The sequence below is a fragment of the Protopterus annectens genome, chromosome 5.part1 (assembly GCF_019279795.1).
Source record: "Protopterus annectens isolate FY-2018-M chromosome 5.part1, PAN1.0, whole genome shotgun sequence".
Classification (NCBI taxonomy): domain Eukaryota; kingdom Metazoa; phylum Chordata; order Ceratodontiformes; family Protopteridae; genus Protopterus; species Protopterus annectens.
This window is the reverse complement of record NC_056736.1, coordinates 450,452,545-450,471,913: the sequence shown is the minus strand read 5'-3', so window position 1 is coordinate 450,471,913 and position 19,369 is coordinate 450,452,545. Positions and strand designations below refer to the sequence as shown.

Sequence of the window (19,369 nt, the reverse complement as noted above, 5' to 3'; positions counted from 1 at the left end):
AACAAGCAATAAATCAGTACAGAATATCATATAAATTTAAAAAAAGTGAAAAAATGCAACACTTTCCTGTAAGAAAGGTAAGTGGTATAAAATCTTACCATAACCATAGAAGTCTGTCTCTTCCATGTTGCAGTATTCTACTTGTGGGTTTACCCTTCTTCCTCTCCAGTTTGTTCAGCCAGGTTTCCAAAGATTTTCAGTCCCTCTTGGTGCGGACGTCTGATGTGCCTGCAGGACCGTGGTCCATAAAAGTGACGTTTGCACACACCAGCCCTCAGAACATAGTAAAAGCCCCAGTCGGAGCCCATCCTGTAAGGCCAAAGCCTGCCCAACATCACTCCAGAGAGCAAGTGCATTCATACAAGAGGGGAAGTTGGATGGGAAGGAATACAGCAATACTGCCCTTCTGAGCTGGGAATTTCTGGTTAAAGGTTTATAGTGCCTGCATATTTGAACTGTTTCTTACTGAAATTGGTACACCTTGTTTGCTGTAGCATAGACTAGATCCAGGCCTGCTGAATCTAGATTTGTTTGTATGCTTGTTTGTTTGCTTGTTATTTCCCTGGAACGCTAATTCCACCTAAAACGCGGCTTCTCAGTGCTTCTGTGGATCCCTAGTGATATCTGCATTGCTTACTGTACTTATTTCCTTGTTTCACTTGAAAGAAAGTTACTGTTTGTCGTTTTTGCATTTAAGTTACCTATAACACATTACACTTAAGTTACCTGGCACTTGCTCACTAAAGCAATTATATAAGTCAGCACTAAAAATTAAAAGCACTACACCCTCACTCCCCATTGGCCCTGGTTTTCAATTATAAAGGAATTCCCAATATTATTCTAGCATGTCCAAAGGTCAGTTGTCAATCTCCTCTCCGGTCCAGCTGGTGAACCTGGGAATCTTGAGGCAATGTTACAACTGCCTCATGTACACAAACAACCCTCTCCTCCTCCCAACAAATTCCAACACACGTGAGAGATGCAACCATATAGCCAAATTGGAGGCTAAGCTCTCTCAACTCAATACTGGTATAACCAGTCAGGAGGAGAAGGAAACCACACTCACTACAATTCCAGTCTCACATAGACCTACCATGACAGCAAACCAAACACATCATCACACAAAAACATACTCGGGAGGCTCTAAATAAAGATCTGCCTAAGCAGCAGAGACCTCCAAAGCAGACACGCAAGCAACCGCTACCCCAAAACAAAACACGTGCAACACATCTCACAAAGCCAGTGTGCTGAACAGTCACAGCCCTTTAGGCTAAACAACACACCTGACACACTTGTAATAGGTGACTATCGTCAGGCACACTGACGTCCCGCTCACCAGGCTGAACACCACTGTGAGCAGCCTGTCGGGCGCTAGGATCCGCCACATAACACAAGCACTCGGGTCACTCCAAGGCAAGTACAAATCTGACTCATTGTCCATGCTGGTGTGAATGACCTGAGACGTACCTCCCTGGACTACATGAAAAAAGACAGAGGAGCTCTCTGAGCATGTAGCCCAGGCCGGTATGACCCTGACCTTGAGTAGCATCTTACCCTCACCAAGAATGATGTCACAACATGAAGACAAGATGATCAATGTCAACAATTGGCTTAAGTACTGGTGTCATTCAAAGGGGATCCAATGCCTGTCAACCTAGGATGATATGCTCGACAAGCCACGATGCTTCGCTAGGGATGGCTTGCACCTGTCATCCCTGGGCTTTCGGATATTGGCAAAGGCTCTTGCAACCCCCATAGTGCCTTTTTTAGGCAAGGCTCAAAAGACAAACCCACCTCCATAGGTATCACAAGGGATAAGAAACTAAGAGTAATGCTACTCAACGCCAGAAGTCTAAACCTCAAGATGCACGCACCTGAAACTCTCCTTAGCATGGAGAACATCGATATCTGTGCAGTAACAGAAACCAGGTTATACCTCATACCATGCTTTTCGGCCCAAAACCTTGGACCGAACCACAAAAGGAAAGGGAGTATCGATAGTCATCAAAGATACCCACACCTCCAGGTTGGTGGCAAAGCACGAAACATCAGAGACTATCCATGTGCAACTAACAGTGGGTAAAACTGCCTTCCAGTTTATAGCCTGCTACAGACCACCCTCCCAAACACAGGAACCCCACTCGGCCTTCCTGAGAACACTGGAAATTATGAAGGTCTCTCCAAACACCATTATATTGGGCGACTTCAACTACCCAAACAGACTGGGAGCATTACTCTAGCTCCAACACCCTAGCCCAAAGATTCCTAGAATTCATAAACTCAAATGCTATGGAACAACTTGTTACCACTCCCACAAGAGGGGAAAACATACTGGACCTGATCTTCACCAACATGGGGACTCTATGCTCCAGACCAGAAGTGTATCCCTCACTGGTAAGATCAGACCATAAACTGATCTCACTGGATATTCACATCCCGACCCCACCCCCTGCCCAGAAAACCACAATGAAAAACTTCTCTAAAGTAAATTTCACACTCCTCAAAACCGAGGTGGAATCCTTCAAAGCCCCCGGGCCTGTGATAAATACAGCCCAGACCGCAGAATCCTTTATAAATGCATTCTATGAACACCTTCAGGAATGCATGGATCATGCAATCCCAAATAAAACCAAGACCCAATCCTCCAAAGGCAGACATCCTGTCTGGTGGACCTCAGCCATAAACAAACTATAAAATAGGAGGAAGCTACAACATGATAGCAAAAAACTAAGGGCACTCATAAAATCGTCTAAGGCCAGCTTCGAGAGAAAAATTGCACAGGACACTAAGGATAATCACAAGGCTTTCTTTAGTTATGTTAGGAACCTGGGTGGGAATTCCCAGATATGCTCAGAATTAGTCCAAAATGACAAAAAATACACCGAACCCACAGACATTGCCAACATCCTAGATGACAGGTTCAGCGCAAACACCCCCCCCCCAACCAAAAGGGCAAATATCTATCCCAGCAGAGTGCTGCCCCCCTGACATCTCAGATGCTCAGGTAAGAGCCGCCCTCTCCAAAGCAAAAAACACAGCATCAATGGGACCAGACGGTGTCCCGGGCTGCGTCCTACATGAACTCCAAGAAGAGCTAAACCCAAACATAAAACTACTATTCAATCTCAGCCTTACTACAGGATATGTACCCAAAGAGTGGCGTACAGCAAGTGTGGTCCCTCTCCACAAAGGTGGTGCCTCAACGGACCCTGGAAACTATCGCCCCATAAGCCTGACTAGCTTGGTCTGCAAAGCTATAGAAAGGATCATCATGGACCTCATAAATAAAGATATTGGGGACATACAGACACTGGATCCTACCCACTTCGGCTTTGTTAAGGGCAGATCCTGCCTCTTAAACCTGGTCGACTTCTTTGAAACAGTCACCAAGGCCATTGACGAAGGGAAGGTGGTCCACACAGCCTACCTGGACCTCGCAAAAGCCTTCGATACAATACCCACTCGGGCATTATAGATAAGCTCATCAGCTTAAATATAAACCCCTATGTCACTAGATGGGTTGCAAACTGGCTCAAGGACAGAACCCACATGGCTAGAATTGCTGGAGCCATGTCGGACTCCAAACCAGTTACAAGTGGCGTCCCACAAGGCTCAGTCCTGGGACCTCTCTTGTTCAGTATATATTTCTCGGAGTTACAGGCCAACACGGAAGGACTGTGGCTGACCAAGTTCGCAGATGACTGCAAACTGGGTGCCATAATAGACTCTCCAGCCAACAAGCATCCTCCAAAAGGGCCTCATAGAAACAGACAACTGGTGCCAGAGCCATGGCCTCAAGCTAAACACCAAAAAGTGTATAGTCATCCCTTTTGGCAAAAACATGCAAAAACATTCCAAAGACATGCATCTGGAGCATTTCTCCCCGGGCCTCCGCTGAAAACAGGCTCTGTGGAACCTAGTCGGACATTCCCGGTCAACAAATGTTAAATAAATAAATAAATAAAAAACAAAGTGCCCACAAATTACCACATAGGTGGTAATCCATTAAGTACAGAAGAAGTAATTAGGGACCTGGGGACCCAAGTTGATAGCAATCTCTCATTTGACAACCACGTGGCCAAAGTGGTTAGAAAAACATTTTATATAGCCCACCTAATCATGAAGGGATTCACATCTAGATCAGGGGAGGTCATCGTGCCTCTTTACTCATCCCTCATCAGGCCCATAATTGAGTACAATGCCCCTTTTGGGATGTACCCTACCAGACACCTGCAGCAACTGGAAAGACCCCAAAAGTACCTCACCAAGAGGATCAAAGGGCTCAAACAGATACCATATGCTGCCCGGTTAAAGAAACTCCAGCTCTACTCAGTGGCATACCGCCTGCTCAGAGGCGACCTGTGCCTGACGTATAAAGCCATGTCCAACCCGGAATTAAGGGACATGCTGCACCTCAAAAAATCCAAATCCTATCGAGCTACACGCTCGAGAGACATGAACCTCAGCACTGAAATAAATAGGACATGCTGGAGAGACAGATTCATAACCCAGAGGCTCCCTTCACTCTGGAATAAAATCCCAGTCCAGGTTAGGCAGAGTCCCTCATTGACTCTCTTCAAGAGGAATCTTGATGAGTTGATGGGAGATCGTAGGTTTACCCCGGGTATCACTTCTGTGTCACTGTTAGACAGAGGCACAGTATACTAACCTCCGAAAAAGGGCATAGCAAAATTAATTTAAAATGGGTGGCGAAAGCCAAACATACTCTGACTAGGCTTATAAATGCCCTAGGGCAGACAGCCTAGTATGAACCTATGGAAGAGAAGGATATCTATGATTATGGCAAGACTTTACACAACTTTCCTATGTCCTATTCCAGTGTTGCAGTACTATACTTGTGGGTGAGTGCAAAAGCTCACTTAGAATTGGGAGGTGGCCTAGATGAAGTTTCCAGGAATCTGTGTAGGATAGCCCTGGCAAACCCCACCCTGGCTCTGAAGATATGGTCCAGTTTGTAGTGTTTGGTGAAGGTGTAGACCGAGGACCAAGTGGCTGCCTCAAGAATTGAGTTGGTGTCCAACCTTTTAAAGAAGGCTCCAGAAGAGGCCATTGCTCTGGTGGAATGGGCCTTGACATTGACCTGCAAGGTCTTACCATGGTGTAGGTAGCAGAAGGAAATGGCCCAGGAGATCCAGGCCAAAATGGTCCGTTTGCTTACAGATTTTCCCAAGGCCCTGTGGCAGGAGGAGACAAACAGCTGGTCTGATTTCCTAGAGTTTGGTTTTATGAAGATAAAACCCAAGTTATCTGTGGACGTCTAGGGAATGTAGAACTCTCTCACTATCCCCCTGTGGGTTAGGGAAGAAGGTGGGCAGGTGGCTGGGCTGGTTCAAGGATAGGTCATTCACTACTTTGGGAATGAATGACGAGATTGTCCTGAGGGTCACCCTGTCCAGGTGTAAGATTAGGAAAGGTGGTGAAGCCATAAGAGCTTGCAATTCTGAAACCCTTTCTGGTGGACGTCAGAGCTACCAGCAATACAGTTTTCCATGTGCAAAATTTTAAGGTGGCCTTGTCTGCTGGCTCAAAGGAGGCTAGCGTGAGGTTTTCTAGAACATAGTTTAGGTCCCAGGGAGGGAGAGATGGTTTCCTGGGTGGTCTTAAGTGTAATACACCTTTGAGGAAAAGTTTGGAAGGGAGACTGGATGCAAGGGGTGGATCCAAGGGGGAGGCAGGCAGAGATAGCAGACACGTGTGAATTCAGAGATGAGTAAGACAACCCTGTCTGCATGAGTTCACACAGGTATGACAGGATGAGAGGCATATTGCTTTCCAGCGGGTCCAACTGTCTTTTGTGACGCCAAACCGAAAACCTTTTTCATTTAGAGAGATAGGATTTCCTTGTGTTGGGCTTCCTGGCCTCCTGCAGGACAGTGAGCACGTCCTCGTTATATAGGTCTCTGAAGGGGATCAGAATCCTTTCAACCACAGGGTGAGGTGCATGGATTGCTACTGCGGGTGTATCGGAGTCTCCTTGTTCTGTGTGAGCAGGTTTACTGAAGGGGGTAACTTATGGTGATTGCCCTTGGACAGGTGAAGAAGAGGGAACCAGTGCTGTCTTGGTCAGTAAGGAGTCACCAGAGAGATTTCGGGAGAGTCCTGCTGAATTTTCAGCATGACCCTTTGCATCAATGGGAAGGGAGGGAATGCATACAGGAATTTCTCCTTCCAGGTGATCAAGAAGGCATCTGTTGCTAATGCCTTGGGGTCCAGTGTCCTGGTGCAGTAGCCAGGAAGTTTCCTGTTTATGGTTGTTTGAAATGGTTCTGCTTAGGTAATCTGCCTGAGAGTTGTGCAGGGATGGGGTGTAGGCTGCCTGGAGGGTGATCCCATGTGAGGTAGCCAGATCCCATGTCCGCAGAGCTAGTCTGCATAGAAAAAGAAGTTATGTACTTACCATAACGTTTCATGCGAGTTGTTCTTCTCGTCTACATTCTTACTGATGGGTTTGGAGCCAATCCTCGGCTCAGAGTCGGCCAAATTGCAAAGCTCGAGGTCTCTAACAGTTTGAGGTCGAAACCCTATCCCACAATGCATCTCTACCTTCCCCAAATCTTGTTTGCTGCCAACTAGTGCTAATCTATATCAGATTTTGAAAGGAAATCATATACACAACAAGTGAGAGGAAACTCCTCAGAAGAACCAAAACTAAACGTAGAGCTTCCTTCAAACTTCCAGACACTGGAAGTGGGTAGGTGTGTGTGTGTGTGTGTGTGTGGGGGGGGGGCGTAAGAATGAAGGTGAGAACAACTCACATGGAACGTTATGGTAAGTACATAACTTCTTTATTTGAAGTTGTTCAATCTTGCCTTCATTCCTACTGATGGGTAGTGTCCCCAGCACCACAATCTTGGGTGGCTCACGGGAGTACCTGTCTAAGGACAACAGAACCAAATGAGGCCCTGTCCCTAGAGGCCTTGTCTACATTGTAGTGAGTTATGAAGGTATGTGGCCTAGACCATGTGGCAGCTGCACAAATAGAATCAATGGGTAGTCTGGCCAAAAAGGCTATGGAAGTAGAAGCCGCTCTGGTTGAATGAGCCTTGACTTTATTCTCTAAAGAAATGTCTGCAGTGTGGTATATGAAGGATATGCAATCAGAAAGCCATTTAGATGAGACAGATTTAGATACTGCTGCATCTTTCTTGGAATCTGAGGAGGAGACAAACAACTGACCAGCTCTCCTATGGTCTTTTGTCCTGTCTAAATAGAAACAAAGTTGTCTACGGACGTCAAGCTTGTGAAGCATATATTCCAATTGATTAGTGTGATTGGGAAAGAAAACATGTAATTCAATTTGCTTGATTAAGGGTGCATTCTGAACAAATTTTGGGTAAAAAAGAAGGGTTCATCCCGAGGGAATCCCTACCTTTGAGGAATATCAAATATGGGTGCTTAACTGAAAGGGCTTACAACTCCGAAACTCTGCGTGCAGATGTACTGGCCAGCAAGAAAATGGTCTTCCATGAAAGATATTTCAGCTCACAGGAAGAAGCAGGTTCAAAGGGTGGAAGAATAATCTTGGATAGTACTAAATTCAGATTCCATGTTACGGTAGGTGATCTAATTGGTGGTCTTAGATGCATCTTATCCTTCAAAAAAGCCTTCGCCATCGTGCGGGACATACCGTTTTTCCTGATTCACCTATATAGAAATTGGATATCGCAGCCAGTTGTACCCGAATGGTTGCTGCTGCAGCTCATTCATTGAACAGTTTTGTCAGAAACTCTAGGATATCTGATATGGAGGCCAGAAAAGGATCAATGTTATTCTGCTGAGCCCAAATTGAAAACCTCTTCCACTTACTGAGGTATAGTTTCCCGGTTGAAGATTTATGCGAGGACAAAAGAATATGTTGAGCTTCCTCTGATAAACTTTGGAACCTGGCTATTCTGGGAATTGAAGCAGCCAAGCTGTCAGTTTGATGGACTGAAGAGAAGGGTAAAGAGCTCCTGACGAGTGGGCCAGAGGATGCAGCACTGGGTCCAGGATCCAAGGTTCTTTCACTAGATGAGGCCTCAAAAAGGGGAACCAGATTTGACGAGGCCAATATGGAGCTATTAAGATAAGTGTCCTGCCCAGAAAACTGGCTTCCTGTAAAACTTTGGGAATCGGGAAAGCGAGGGAAGGCGTAAAGGAGTCCCGCAGGCCATTCGTAAACGAGCGCGTCCCTCGGGGACTGTCCCTGTTGAGGGATCAGGGCAAAGTAGTTGCTGCATTTGCTGTTTGTGGGAGTCAAAGAGGTCGCAGCAAGGCTGGCCCCATCTGCGGACAATCATTTCCGATACTTTGTTTTTGAGAGACCACTCATGAGGCAACAGAAGTTTCTCCGCTATCATGTTGGATTTTCCCAGGATATGCGTTGCTATCAGAAAGTACTGGGTGGACTCTGCCCATTGCCATACTCTTGGAGCCTCTCGACATAGGGGATAAGAGCTGGCTTCACCCTGTTTGTTTATATACCAGACTATTGACATGTCTGACTGAATTGCAATAGTGCCCAGAGGAAGAGTGTCTTGAAAGAACTGCAACGCTAAGAGAACCACTCATCTCTAGGATGCTTATATGCAGCTGAGCCTCGTGTACCTGCCATGTACCTTGGGCTGTCCGTCCTTGATAATACCCCCCCACCCGATCAGGGAGGCATCTGTGGTCACCGTTGCAAATGGAAGGACAAAGGGACATCCCATGGCCACCGATTCGGATAGCCACCACTGAAGATCCTTCTTGCAAGAGTTGGTTATCAGAACTGGGTGATTAATTGGCAAGTCCTGAAAGGTCCATTGTGTGAATAGCAGCCACTGAAGAATGCGCATGTGAGATCTCGTCAGAGGTATTGCAATGATAGCTGCTGCCATGGTGCCTAGCAGCCTGAGAATCTGCGATGTTGGTGCTTTATGCTTTGAAAGGAGATCTAAAATTTGATGTCGTAGGGTAAGCTCTCTTTCTGAAGGAAGTCTTAAGTACATGTTGACCGTGTCCAAGTCAATGCCTTGTTCCTGGTTCCAAGCACAGAATCTCTTCCATTTTTCTGCATAAGATTTTCTGGTACTGGGCCTCCTGGCCTCGAAGATAACATCCATAACAGCTTTTGAAAGAGGAGTGTTCTGAATGGCTACATTATCCGCCATGCTGCCAGATTTAAGGTCCTGAGTTGGCTGTGTAGGATCTGATTGTTTTGTTGGGTCAGCAAGTGAGATGTCTGAGCTGGACCTTGAGACAAGCTCTTTAGGATTGGGTACCAGTGCTGGCGTGGCCAGTCTGGTGCAATCGTATAATTTTTGGCTTCTCTTGTCTGACCTTTAGCAGTACTCTGGGAAGGACAGGCAGTGGGGGAAAAGCATATGCTGTTAGATTTTTCCAGCTGAATGACAGGGCGTCCACTTTCCATGCTTGCTTGTGATAAATCCTTGTGTAAAATCTCTGCAATTGACAGTTGTGAGAGGAGGCAAATAGATCTATGTCTGGGCATCCCCATGTCCTTATTATCATGCTGAAGACTTGTGGGTCCAGTTTCCATTCGTGGGGATCCATGAGTTTTCTGCTTAGTTCATCTGCCAGAGTATTTGTTTTTCCTGGCAGGAATTGTGCTTGCAGGTGAACTTGAAAAGCCAATGCTGTGTCCCATAAGGTCATTGCTGGTCTGCAGAGGGGGTAGGAATGTGTACCTCCCTGCTTATGTACCACATGACCGTAGTGTTGTCTATCTTTATCAGTAACTGTCCTGGATGAAGCAGGTCCTTGAAAGCTGTCAGGGCATTTTGAACAGCTAGTATCTCTTTTTGATTGATGTGATGATGCATCTGGTTTGCAGGCCATGTGCCCTGAATACATTTTCCTGGCATATGGGCCCCCCAGGCATAATCTGATGCATCCGTTGTCAGTGTCTGTCTGGCTGTGGGTAAACTGAATGGCAGACCCTTGTTGTGGTGACAGGCTTCTGCCCATCGAAACTCCTTTTGTAGGCAGGGAATAAGTGCAATTACTGTCTCCAGGCTGTGGCAATACAGAGTCCAAACACTTTTCAGATACCACTGTAGTTTCCTCATATGCAGTCTGGCATATGGAATTAGTAGAATGCAGGATGCTATGAAACCCAAGGCCTGTAGGATTTTCCTTGCAGATAAGTGGGTTTTTGTTGACAATTTCTTGAAGTAAGTAGTCAGTTGTTTTTGCTTGTCTGGCGTGAGATAAGCCATCTGGGCAGTTGTATTTAAGCTTGCACCCAGGAATATCATCTCTTGAGACGGCACTAGTTTTGATTTCTTTTCGTTTACTATGTACCCTAGGCCAATTAGTAATCTTTTTACAAACGCCAGATGCTTTAGAAGAGTGTCTTTGTTCTCTGCTTGAATTAGACAATCGTCCAAGTAGGGATATATTTGAATTCCTTTTTGTCTGCAAAACGCAATTACTGGTGCCAGGCATTTTGTGAAGACCCTGGGCGCAGTAGGTAAGCCAAAGGGCAGTGCAGAGAATTGGTAATGCATTGAGCCAGCTATGAATCTGAGGTATCTTCTGCAAGATTGTCTGATTGGGACATGCAGGTATGCCTCTTTTAGGTCCAAAGTTACGAACCAAGCCTTTTTGCTCAGCATGGGCAGTAGCTGCTGTAGAGTCAGCATCTTGAATTTTGGAACCTCCAGAAACGTATTTAGTATAGACAGGTCCAGAATTGGTCTCCAGGTTTTGTCCTTCCTGGGTACTAGGAAAAGTCTGGAATAAAATCCTTGTCCCTGCTCTTGTTGTGGTACTTGCTGAATGGCCCTCATGTCCATGAGGGCTGTAATTTGCTTTTGTGCCTCTGCCCATTGATTGTGTGGCAGGTCTGGCATGCCCTTTGACCTTGGTAGTGTGTGAAAATGGAACCTGTAGCCTTGGGACACTATGTTCAGGACCCATTTGTCTTGGATAACCATTTGCCAATTTGATGAGAAAAGTGCTAGTTTCCCCCCTAAGGGGCTTCCAAAAGAAAACTGCTTGGAACTGGAAGAGAAAAGTCATTGGGACCGTTTCCTGTAAGGTTGTGATTGGTCTTCTCCGCTTTTGGAGGTAGGAGCACCCCATTGTTTAAGCCTGTATGAGCCTTGGGGATGAGATCTGACTCTGGGACGCCTGTATCTGCCTCTTTGTGGTCTGTCTGAGACTGGAAAGGACCAATTTTTAGAAGGCCAGTTCCTGCTAAACCTGGGTGGCTGTACCTGTAAGAAATCCTTGACTGTCTGCATGGATTTTGCTTTATCCTCCATTTTTTCAACACCTCTTCTGCTTTAGTACCAAAGTATCATGCTGTAATAGTGCATCTAATAATTTTGCTTTAACATGATCAGGCAGATTCGGTTCCTTTACCCAATCACTTTTTTGGCCCACATTCCTGCAGCCACGTCAGATATTCGATGCACCAAGAGGGACTGAAAATCTTTGGAAACCTGGCTGGACAAACTGGAGAGGAAGGGTAAACCCACAAGTAGAATACTGCAACAATGGAACAGGACATCTTCAAAATGTAGCAGATATCTAAGAGAAAATAACAGAGATTAAATTGCGGCTAGACATGCAAGAGACAGTAGTCCCTAGTGTTCAATTGACCCCAGAACTTCTGTTTCCCATTACAATTCAAAAACCACATTAGAAAAGCCACACAAGTGTTTCAAAGCCATACTAAGCATGTAAACACAGTAGTACGTTAGAATTCAGAAAGGAAATAGCAGTAAACAGTAAGTAGCCTAAAATGTTAGTATACATACATGCACACACACATTTATAAAACAGAAAGAAAAAAACAAAAGTACATAAAGTGGAAAGGAAGCTCCCAAAGAGATCTCATCAGTTTGGATGTTGTAATCCACCATTGCAGGCTGCTGAGGAGATTCAACTGTCTGATTACTAGATTAAGCAAATGACTTCCTGTGACAGGGGGTAGGCTTCCCCTGAAGGAAGGTGCTTGGCCAGTCCCCTCTCATGGGGTGTCAGGAATGCAATTATGAACTGTGGAAAGCTGCCAGTGTGGGTTTGTCCAGGCAGAGAACCTATATGACAATAAGGCAGTGTAAATGATGTACATACGTTTTAACGTGTGTACGTTTTAATTGCTATTGGTGAAAGGCCCTGGGTTCAGATGAGATGGGTGAAATCCTAGTCAGTAAGTGATTATAATTCTGATCTGCAGTTTTAGTGTAAACCTTATTTAGGTGCTGCAGGTGATGGACATTGCTCATGGCAGCACTGCACCTTTACCACACACCCTTTAGGCCCATAGGTTTTATTTATTTATATATATATATATATATATATATATATATATATATATATATTATATATTATATATTATATATTAATGTTATCAGTGCTGGTACTCAAACTTCACACATTAGTTTTACCACCACACACAACCAATGATGGCAGCAGTATTCCAATTAAATCCTGTAAGTGTCTATCCAGCAACAATTAAATGGTAGGCAGTGGGCATATCTCGGAACCTCAAACTGTGCGTACAGATTTTGCAGCCATGACACAACCTTGCATTAGTGCACCTGGTAAAGGTTTTTTTTTTTTTGAGAGAATAGTTAAAACACAGGCAAGACTGAGTTCTGTAGAGCATGGAAGATGTCGAACATAACCAAGGACTGCAAAACCAAGGGAATGTTTGTATGCCAGTATAAATGAGGAGGATACATAGCCTTACAGGCAGCTAGTAAATGTTACACTGAAAAAGGAAACCAAACAGCAGGTGCACAGCATACAGTAAAACAACTCAGTCCATACCCAGATTATTTTAGAAACTAGTCTGAATTAGACTCTCCGCTGAAGATGAAACTGTAGGCTAAGGCAGCTGAGAGTACACAGCAGCTTGAGGTGCATAGAGGAAAGAAAGCATGAACTGTCATAGTGCAGAAGAAAGGGAGAAGCAGCACTAGCATGAGAAAGATGCTGGACCTCCAAAGGCAAGAGAGTACAGGAACAGACAGCTAAATTTTCGACACCAATGTCTATATGAAACAGTCTTCCCAGTTTAAAGGAGGAGAAAGTATGCATGTGTGCATGCATGTACAGCAGTGTGTGTGCGATCATCAAATTGACCAAGGGCAATGGGAGATTCTGCTCAGAGGTCAGGCAATGAATGCTCTGCTCTAAATGTCAAAGGATTGCCCTGAAGTGTGGTAAATTTACCTAATGTTTATTTGGATGTTTTAAATTGGCTCGTGAAGAATCCTCTCTCTTTTTCTCTATTTTCTGCATCAGGTTGGGCTGTCATGTTAAGTGTCATCTCTCTTGATTCAATGCCACTCTCCTACCTTCTTCGACAGTCATACCCAGCTGTCACAGTTCTTCTCTCACACAAGAAACATACAAGGGAATAAAAAACAAGCACAGAAGAGAAAGGCATTATACTACAGAAATAAGTATTTGCTTTAGCAGTTTGGTGAGGGAATGCTAATACACTACTTTTGAAACAATAAGACAGTACAGTTGTGTCAAATAGTTTCACTCATTCTTGTCCTCTTTAGGTGAGGATTGTTGGTGAGTATCCTCATCTATCATGCAGAAGAGGGTTTGAGTCTCCAACAAAGATTTCCTCACTTCACTAAAAAATAGAAATAATCCAGGCAAATGAAGGAGAACAGGTTATTAAAAATAAGCCTGGTTTTATTTAAAACTTGGTGTGTTTTTAATTGTCTATTCTCCTTTGTTTGCCTTAGTGGATGACTTCTCTTTTTTTATTACTCATCCTTCGGGTCTGTTGCTGTGATTTCTTCTTTTCCGCACCAAGTTATCTGTCGTGATGACTGACTGACACCATCTTCATATCTTTAATAAGGTGCTGCTGAGCTGGGCATTCATATCTCTGCAGTTACTGTAGCCGACTGATTGGCTGAAAAATGCCTCCCTGGACAGATTAAGCACCCCAGTGGGGATTAACACTGTAGCCAATACCAGACTCAGAATTTAGCTCATGATTTTTACAGCAAAGGTAAATAACTGTTTAGTCTACAAAAAGTGGAGGCCACAAAAGAGTTATCACAATAAGTGTCTTTCTGCCTTGGAATGGAGCACACAGTTGGCTCTTGTTTCCAGTGTGCATCATCTACCCAGAGAACAATAAGTTGTTAACAGATCTTCTTGCAAGTGATCATTCTAATGCTTCCATTAAGATGCCGTTCTCAGCCTTTGCGGTATGGCTACATTCGAACCTTCACATTCCTTAATCAAGTAGTTTTTAAAAGGAATTTTGCATCTCTGACCTCCAGTGCACTCACATCTAGCTCCCAGACACTCAAATTGCAGTTCTGGAAAAAAAAAATTTTCCTGGCAGTAGTTATTTCATGTGGAAGGGTATCATAGCTGCAAGCCCTTTTGTGTAGGGAGTGGTAATGGGCAGGGCTACAGCCTAAATGATACCCATTAATATACAAACGGCAACTGGCCTTAAGGGTACATGGTAAATACAAACTGCTGTCTTAGATAATGCCCAACACCTGACACACCCAAATAAGCTTCACGCTATATGACTACAGAACAGTTATAAAAACTGGCTCCCCAAGGTTTTGCTCACCTCAGACTTAACTCAGTACATTCCAGTGCAATCTCAATAGTTTCCAAATTAGAATGGTGAGGAATATAACTTTAAAGATGCCATCAACCAACTTACTTATGCTACTAAAGCATACAAACTTTTTTTTTTTTTTTTTTAAATATGCCTAAAAAAGTCAGATTATTACTTTCACCCTTAAAGTATGCCTACCATAGAATACTTTAAGGGCTGAGATAATTAAGCAGTATCACTGTGAACAGCAGCAAGAAGTTCTCCCGTTCGATTCTCAGCTTGGCTTCGGAATGCTTTCTGTGTGGAGTCTGTATGTCCTCCCCACGGTTGGGTAGCATTCGAAAGACATGTGTGCGTAAATGGGCGTGCCTTCGTTGAAGGTTGGGCGTCGCGCTGGCACCTCAGCGTTTTGTAAAAAAATCTACTGCCAATCATTAGCAGACCGGAGTTCCGCTGTGGCGACCCCTTACCAGGAAAAAGCCGAAAGACAAACAACAACTTTGAAGAACAGATGCCCACAGTTAGTTTTACCAGTAAAATGTGTAAATCCTAAGTTAATAAAGCACAGGTAAATAAAATTCTCTTCTTGAAATTTAAGTTAATGCATTTACTTTCCAAATAAATATAAATACAGCCTGGCTCTGTGGCACAGTGAGAGAGAGCCCTCAGTGTGACTCAGACAAATGGAATTCAACCAGCAGACCTAGCATTGGATAAGGGAGGCTAGGAGGAATGAAGGGGTGTGGCCTGCTCATCTCTCAGGGGTCATGTGCTCTGAAGGGCACACTGAACACATTCAATTTTTTTTCTTCCCAGAGCCGCATAATTGTCTGACATATCTCAATGTCGTGTATGAAAACTGCCTTAACTCAAAAATAACTATTTCTACAACTAACCCAATGTCTTTTTACCAAACACACTCAGTACTCTTTTCAGCCCTCTCTTCATTTGGAATAGACCACATCCATAAAGCTAACATTCTCCATTCTCCTTTACAATGACTTTTTCCAGCCATGATATGTAAGCCTACAAAGTGCAGTTAAACGACTCATTTAACTAACTCAAACTACACAATACTAATAGCAAAGCAGTAAGACAACCAACCTCTCGAAACACAGTCAGATCACTCTTCATCCCCTGGCACTAACCTGGATTCATAAAGCAACCTTCCTGCCTAGCTATGTCACTTTAAACTTCCTCCTCCAGCTATAGTGAAGTCAGATATGCTTATAACTTCAACACTGTTGCTGAAATGCCCACTGCTAGTTGTCTGACATCACTCTTACAGAATCAAGAAACATGCAGGTCTAGCTCTTGGATTGTGACATGTCTGCTTCAGAAACATGTACAAGGATTAAACTTCTAAAGTATCACACAAGGAACTTCCTCTATAGCAAAAAGAAGGAACAAGAAATCTGAAGTGTGGGACAGGAAAGATAGTGCAAGACCTGGCACATTACCATAGTCTGTGCTGGCAGCAGATGCATGCAGGGCTTAGTGGAGGAATAAGGAAACGAATGGCTAAACTTAGTACAATAGAAGAGAAAGCAATGGCAGCAACCGAAAGAAGGTAACCCTTGAAGACAGACCACCTGACTTTTCTCTCATGGAATTTGATACTCTGGAGTGAAGCAGAAGTTGCCATGAATGTTGATGCACTCTGTATGTACTACTGGAATGAACATGCCAATGATAGATGAAGATGATGTCCAAGTCCACATGCTGAGCTGCTCAAAAGTCACTCGAAAATCAGATATAATTTACGAAGATGGCACCTTTCTTGCAACTTATTTAATAATTTACAGATCCTCCTCCAGTGCAAATAAAATCAGCACTGTTGCTCAAAACAGAAGTAATTTAACTTTCAAAATCTTAAGATTCTAAAAGACTAAAAGCATACAAGTTAGCTTTCATTTATCATTGCTTTGCTTTCCTAAAAACTCAAAGAAACTTAAACATTAAACTCAGTAAGGCAATGTTATTTAAATTATGTCCATCACATACTAAACAGACTCAATGAAAAAATGGCCTAGAAGTGTCAGCAATGCTAAGCATAATTTCTTTGAACATTTCCATATCTGTGGGTGAAAGTTGTGAATTCAGACTCCAACTACAGCACCAAAATGATACACAGTAATGCAAAAATGCGTACTAATCTAGTCACTTTAAAATTTAGAAATCTTGCATGCAGTTTAGGCTGTCTGCATGAAAACAAATACCTTCATATATTTCATAACCTGCCCCCAAAGCCCTCACCTGTTGTATTGAGGCTTGTTACAGCAGAACTCGTTAGTGGGAGCACTGGATTTACTGTCAATGTAGTAGCTGCACTACTTGTCACAAGGCCAGGATTGGTAGCCACCTAAAGAAAAGATAATTGAACAATTATGTTTTCCAGCCATGAGCAACCTATTCATACTTCCAAATGTTTCAGAAGACATGGAGAGGGAAAACAATAAGCTAACAACAGCATGACTTAGTTTACATGAGTTATACTGCACAGCCTTACAGAGAGTCCACCTTTGCCTTCAATTCAGTAGGAGTCAGTTATGCTTCTAAGATGCAATTTTGAAATCTACTACTGCTTCTGCTCATCTAACCCCTCACCCCTAAGACATACACACACCCTCAATCTCATGGCTTCTTGTTCTTTATAAAATGAGAAAAGTATTCACCTTGAACTGAACTCCTTAACCAAAACAAAGACCAGGAGTTGTATAGTTTTTAACACTGTTCTGCTGAAATGTCATTGACCACCACCACCATTTTTATGGCAGATTTTCAAATGCTAAGACATGTTGGTACTTTTGTCAATTTACACTTGCTACAAATTTTGTCAAATATGGAGTTAATACAATAAAAGACACGGGAAAAGTGTGGATGGCACAACCAGCTACAACACCCTCTATTATAAATTTTATGATGCAGCTGAACGGACTAAAGTACAGTTGCATCAAGGAAGTACAGCTGTTTAAAATATTACCATAACAGTAGACGTCCTACCCTTCACTGTTGCAGTATTACATTAGGGATCTCCTGCAAAAGGTAGCTCAATTTCTGACCAGTATACCAAAGCCTTAGGTTATAATAGGAATGTTGTGTGATACATGTATGCTCCCCACTCATGCCGCAGGGCATAAAGATGAGATAAGGATGTACCTTCCTCAGAATTGATAAGCCCCAGGAGAAATGATGGTCCAAGAAGTACAAAAAGAAACGTGCAACCGGAAGGAAAAACTAAAAAGAGGGAGGGACTGAATAATGCAACAGTGAAGGGAAGGACATCTACTGTTATGGTAAGATTTTTCACAACTGTACTATGTCCTTCCGTATCACTGCTGCAGTACTGCTTACAGCAGACAGAATACAAAATCTCAACTAGAAAAAAGCCGTGCAACATACCCCTGGCAAATCCAGCTCTAGCCTTGGAAACCATATCCAACATATGATTGGTAAAAGTATTCACAGAAGTTCAAGTAGCTGCCTCACGAATGCAGTGGGTATACAATCCTTTTAGAAAAACACCAGAACAAGCCACAGCCTTGGCAGAATGAGCCTTAACAGAACAGAGGCTTTTTCCATGAAAAGAACAAAAGGAAATTGCCTTAGAGATCCAAGAAGAAATAGTTTGCTTAGAAACAGCCAAACCTAAATACCTAGAATGAACAGAAAAAATGCTGCTCAGATTTACGAATGGCTTTAGCTTTACCTAAATAATATCTGAAATGTCTATGCAAATCCAAGGTGTGAAGAACCTTCACGCTAGCAGACTATGGAGAAGGGGGAAAAAAAGTGGGCAAAAGAACAGACTGATTAAGAGACAACTCATCACATTTGGCATAAAAGGATTAGTACAAAGAGAGACTCTGTCCCTATGAAAAACTAAAAAAGGAGGTACAGCCATAAGGGCCTAAAGCTCAGACACCCTTCTAGCTAAAGTAAGGGCCTAAAGAAGAACAAGTTTTCCAAGTACAATGCTGTAAGGAAACTGAAGCTGCAGGCTCAAAAGGAGCCGGAGTCAAATTTTCAAAACAAATTTAAAGCCCCACAAAGAAGGAACAGGCTCCCTGGGAGGCCTAATGTGTAGGACGCCTTTAAGGAATTGTTTGACCTCAAGTCTAGAAGCCAAAAGAGGAGTTAAAGGCAGATGGGCAGAAATAGCTGAAAGGGCTTTAACTGAAGACTATGCTAACCCAGCATTGAACAATTCACACAAATAAGAGACAACCAAAGGAACATCCACAGAAAGTGGATCCAGGTCACGAGCAAGATATCAAACAGAAAATCTCATCCATGTGGATAACGTACATTGCATCACACACAAAACAAGGTGTACTAAACTATGCCAAATGATGCAATGAAGCACCACAGAAAACACCAAATTCTCCAGCACCATCGCAGTCCCCCACAAAAAGTGTGTTCAATGATGATTCAGATCTCTCATCTCACAAAATACCCTGGGGTTTCACAATCTGAAAGTGTTTGGTGTTATACACACACTAACATACATATATAAAGGAATCTACTGTGAGAACCTGGAACCCTGTCGGAAGCCTGACATGGGGTCACAGGATAATATGAGGTTACTAGGCTAATGGCCCTTGGGCCCTTACAAGCCTATCCAAGAGTTTACCCCCAAAAAAGAAACCTCAGTTAGCACCTGTCATCCCTGTTAATGAGGGACACAGGTGGAACCCCTGGGTTAAATTTGTGGTTTCCCATCCACTCATCAAGGTTGCACTAGAAGAGGGTTAGCGAGGTCTGACATGTATGGGAAGTCTATTCCACAGACGGGGCAGCCTC

At 43.6% G+C, this 19,369-nt stretch overlaps 1 protein-coding gene across 1 annotated transcript in view; it reads right to left on the bottom strand.

Moving 5' to 3' along the window:
- Positions 1-19,369, bottom strand: part of POU2F1 (POU class 2 homeobox 1) — a 1,264,626-nt gene that overhangs the window by 220,184 nt on the left and 1,025,073 nt on the right. The window contains exon 12 of the mRNA XM_044073100.1: positions 16,823-16,928. Coding sequence (XP_043929035.1) covers positions 16,823-16,928 — 106 coding nt within the window. The remainder of the gene's footprint in view (positions 1-16,822; positions 16,929-19,369) is intronic.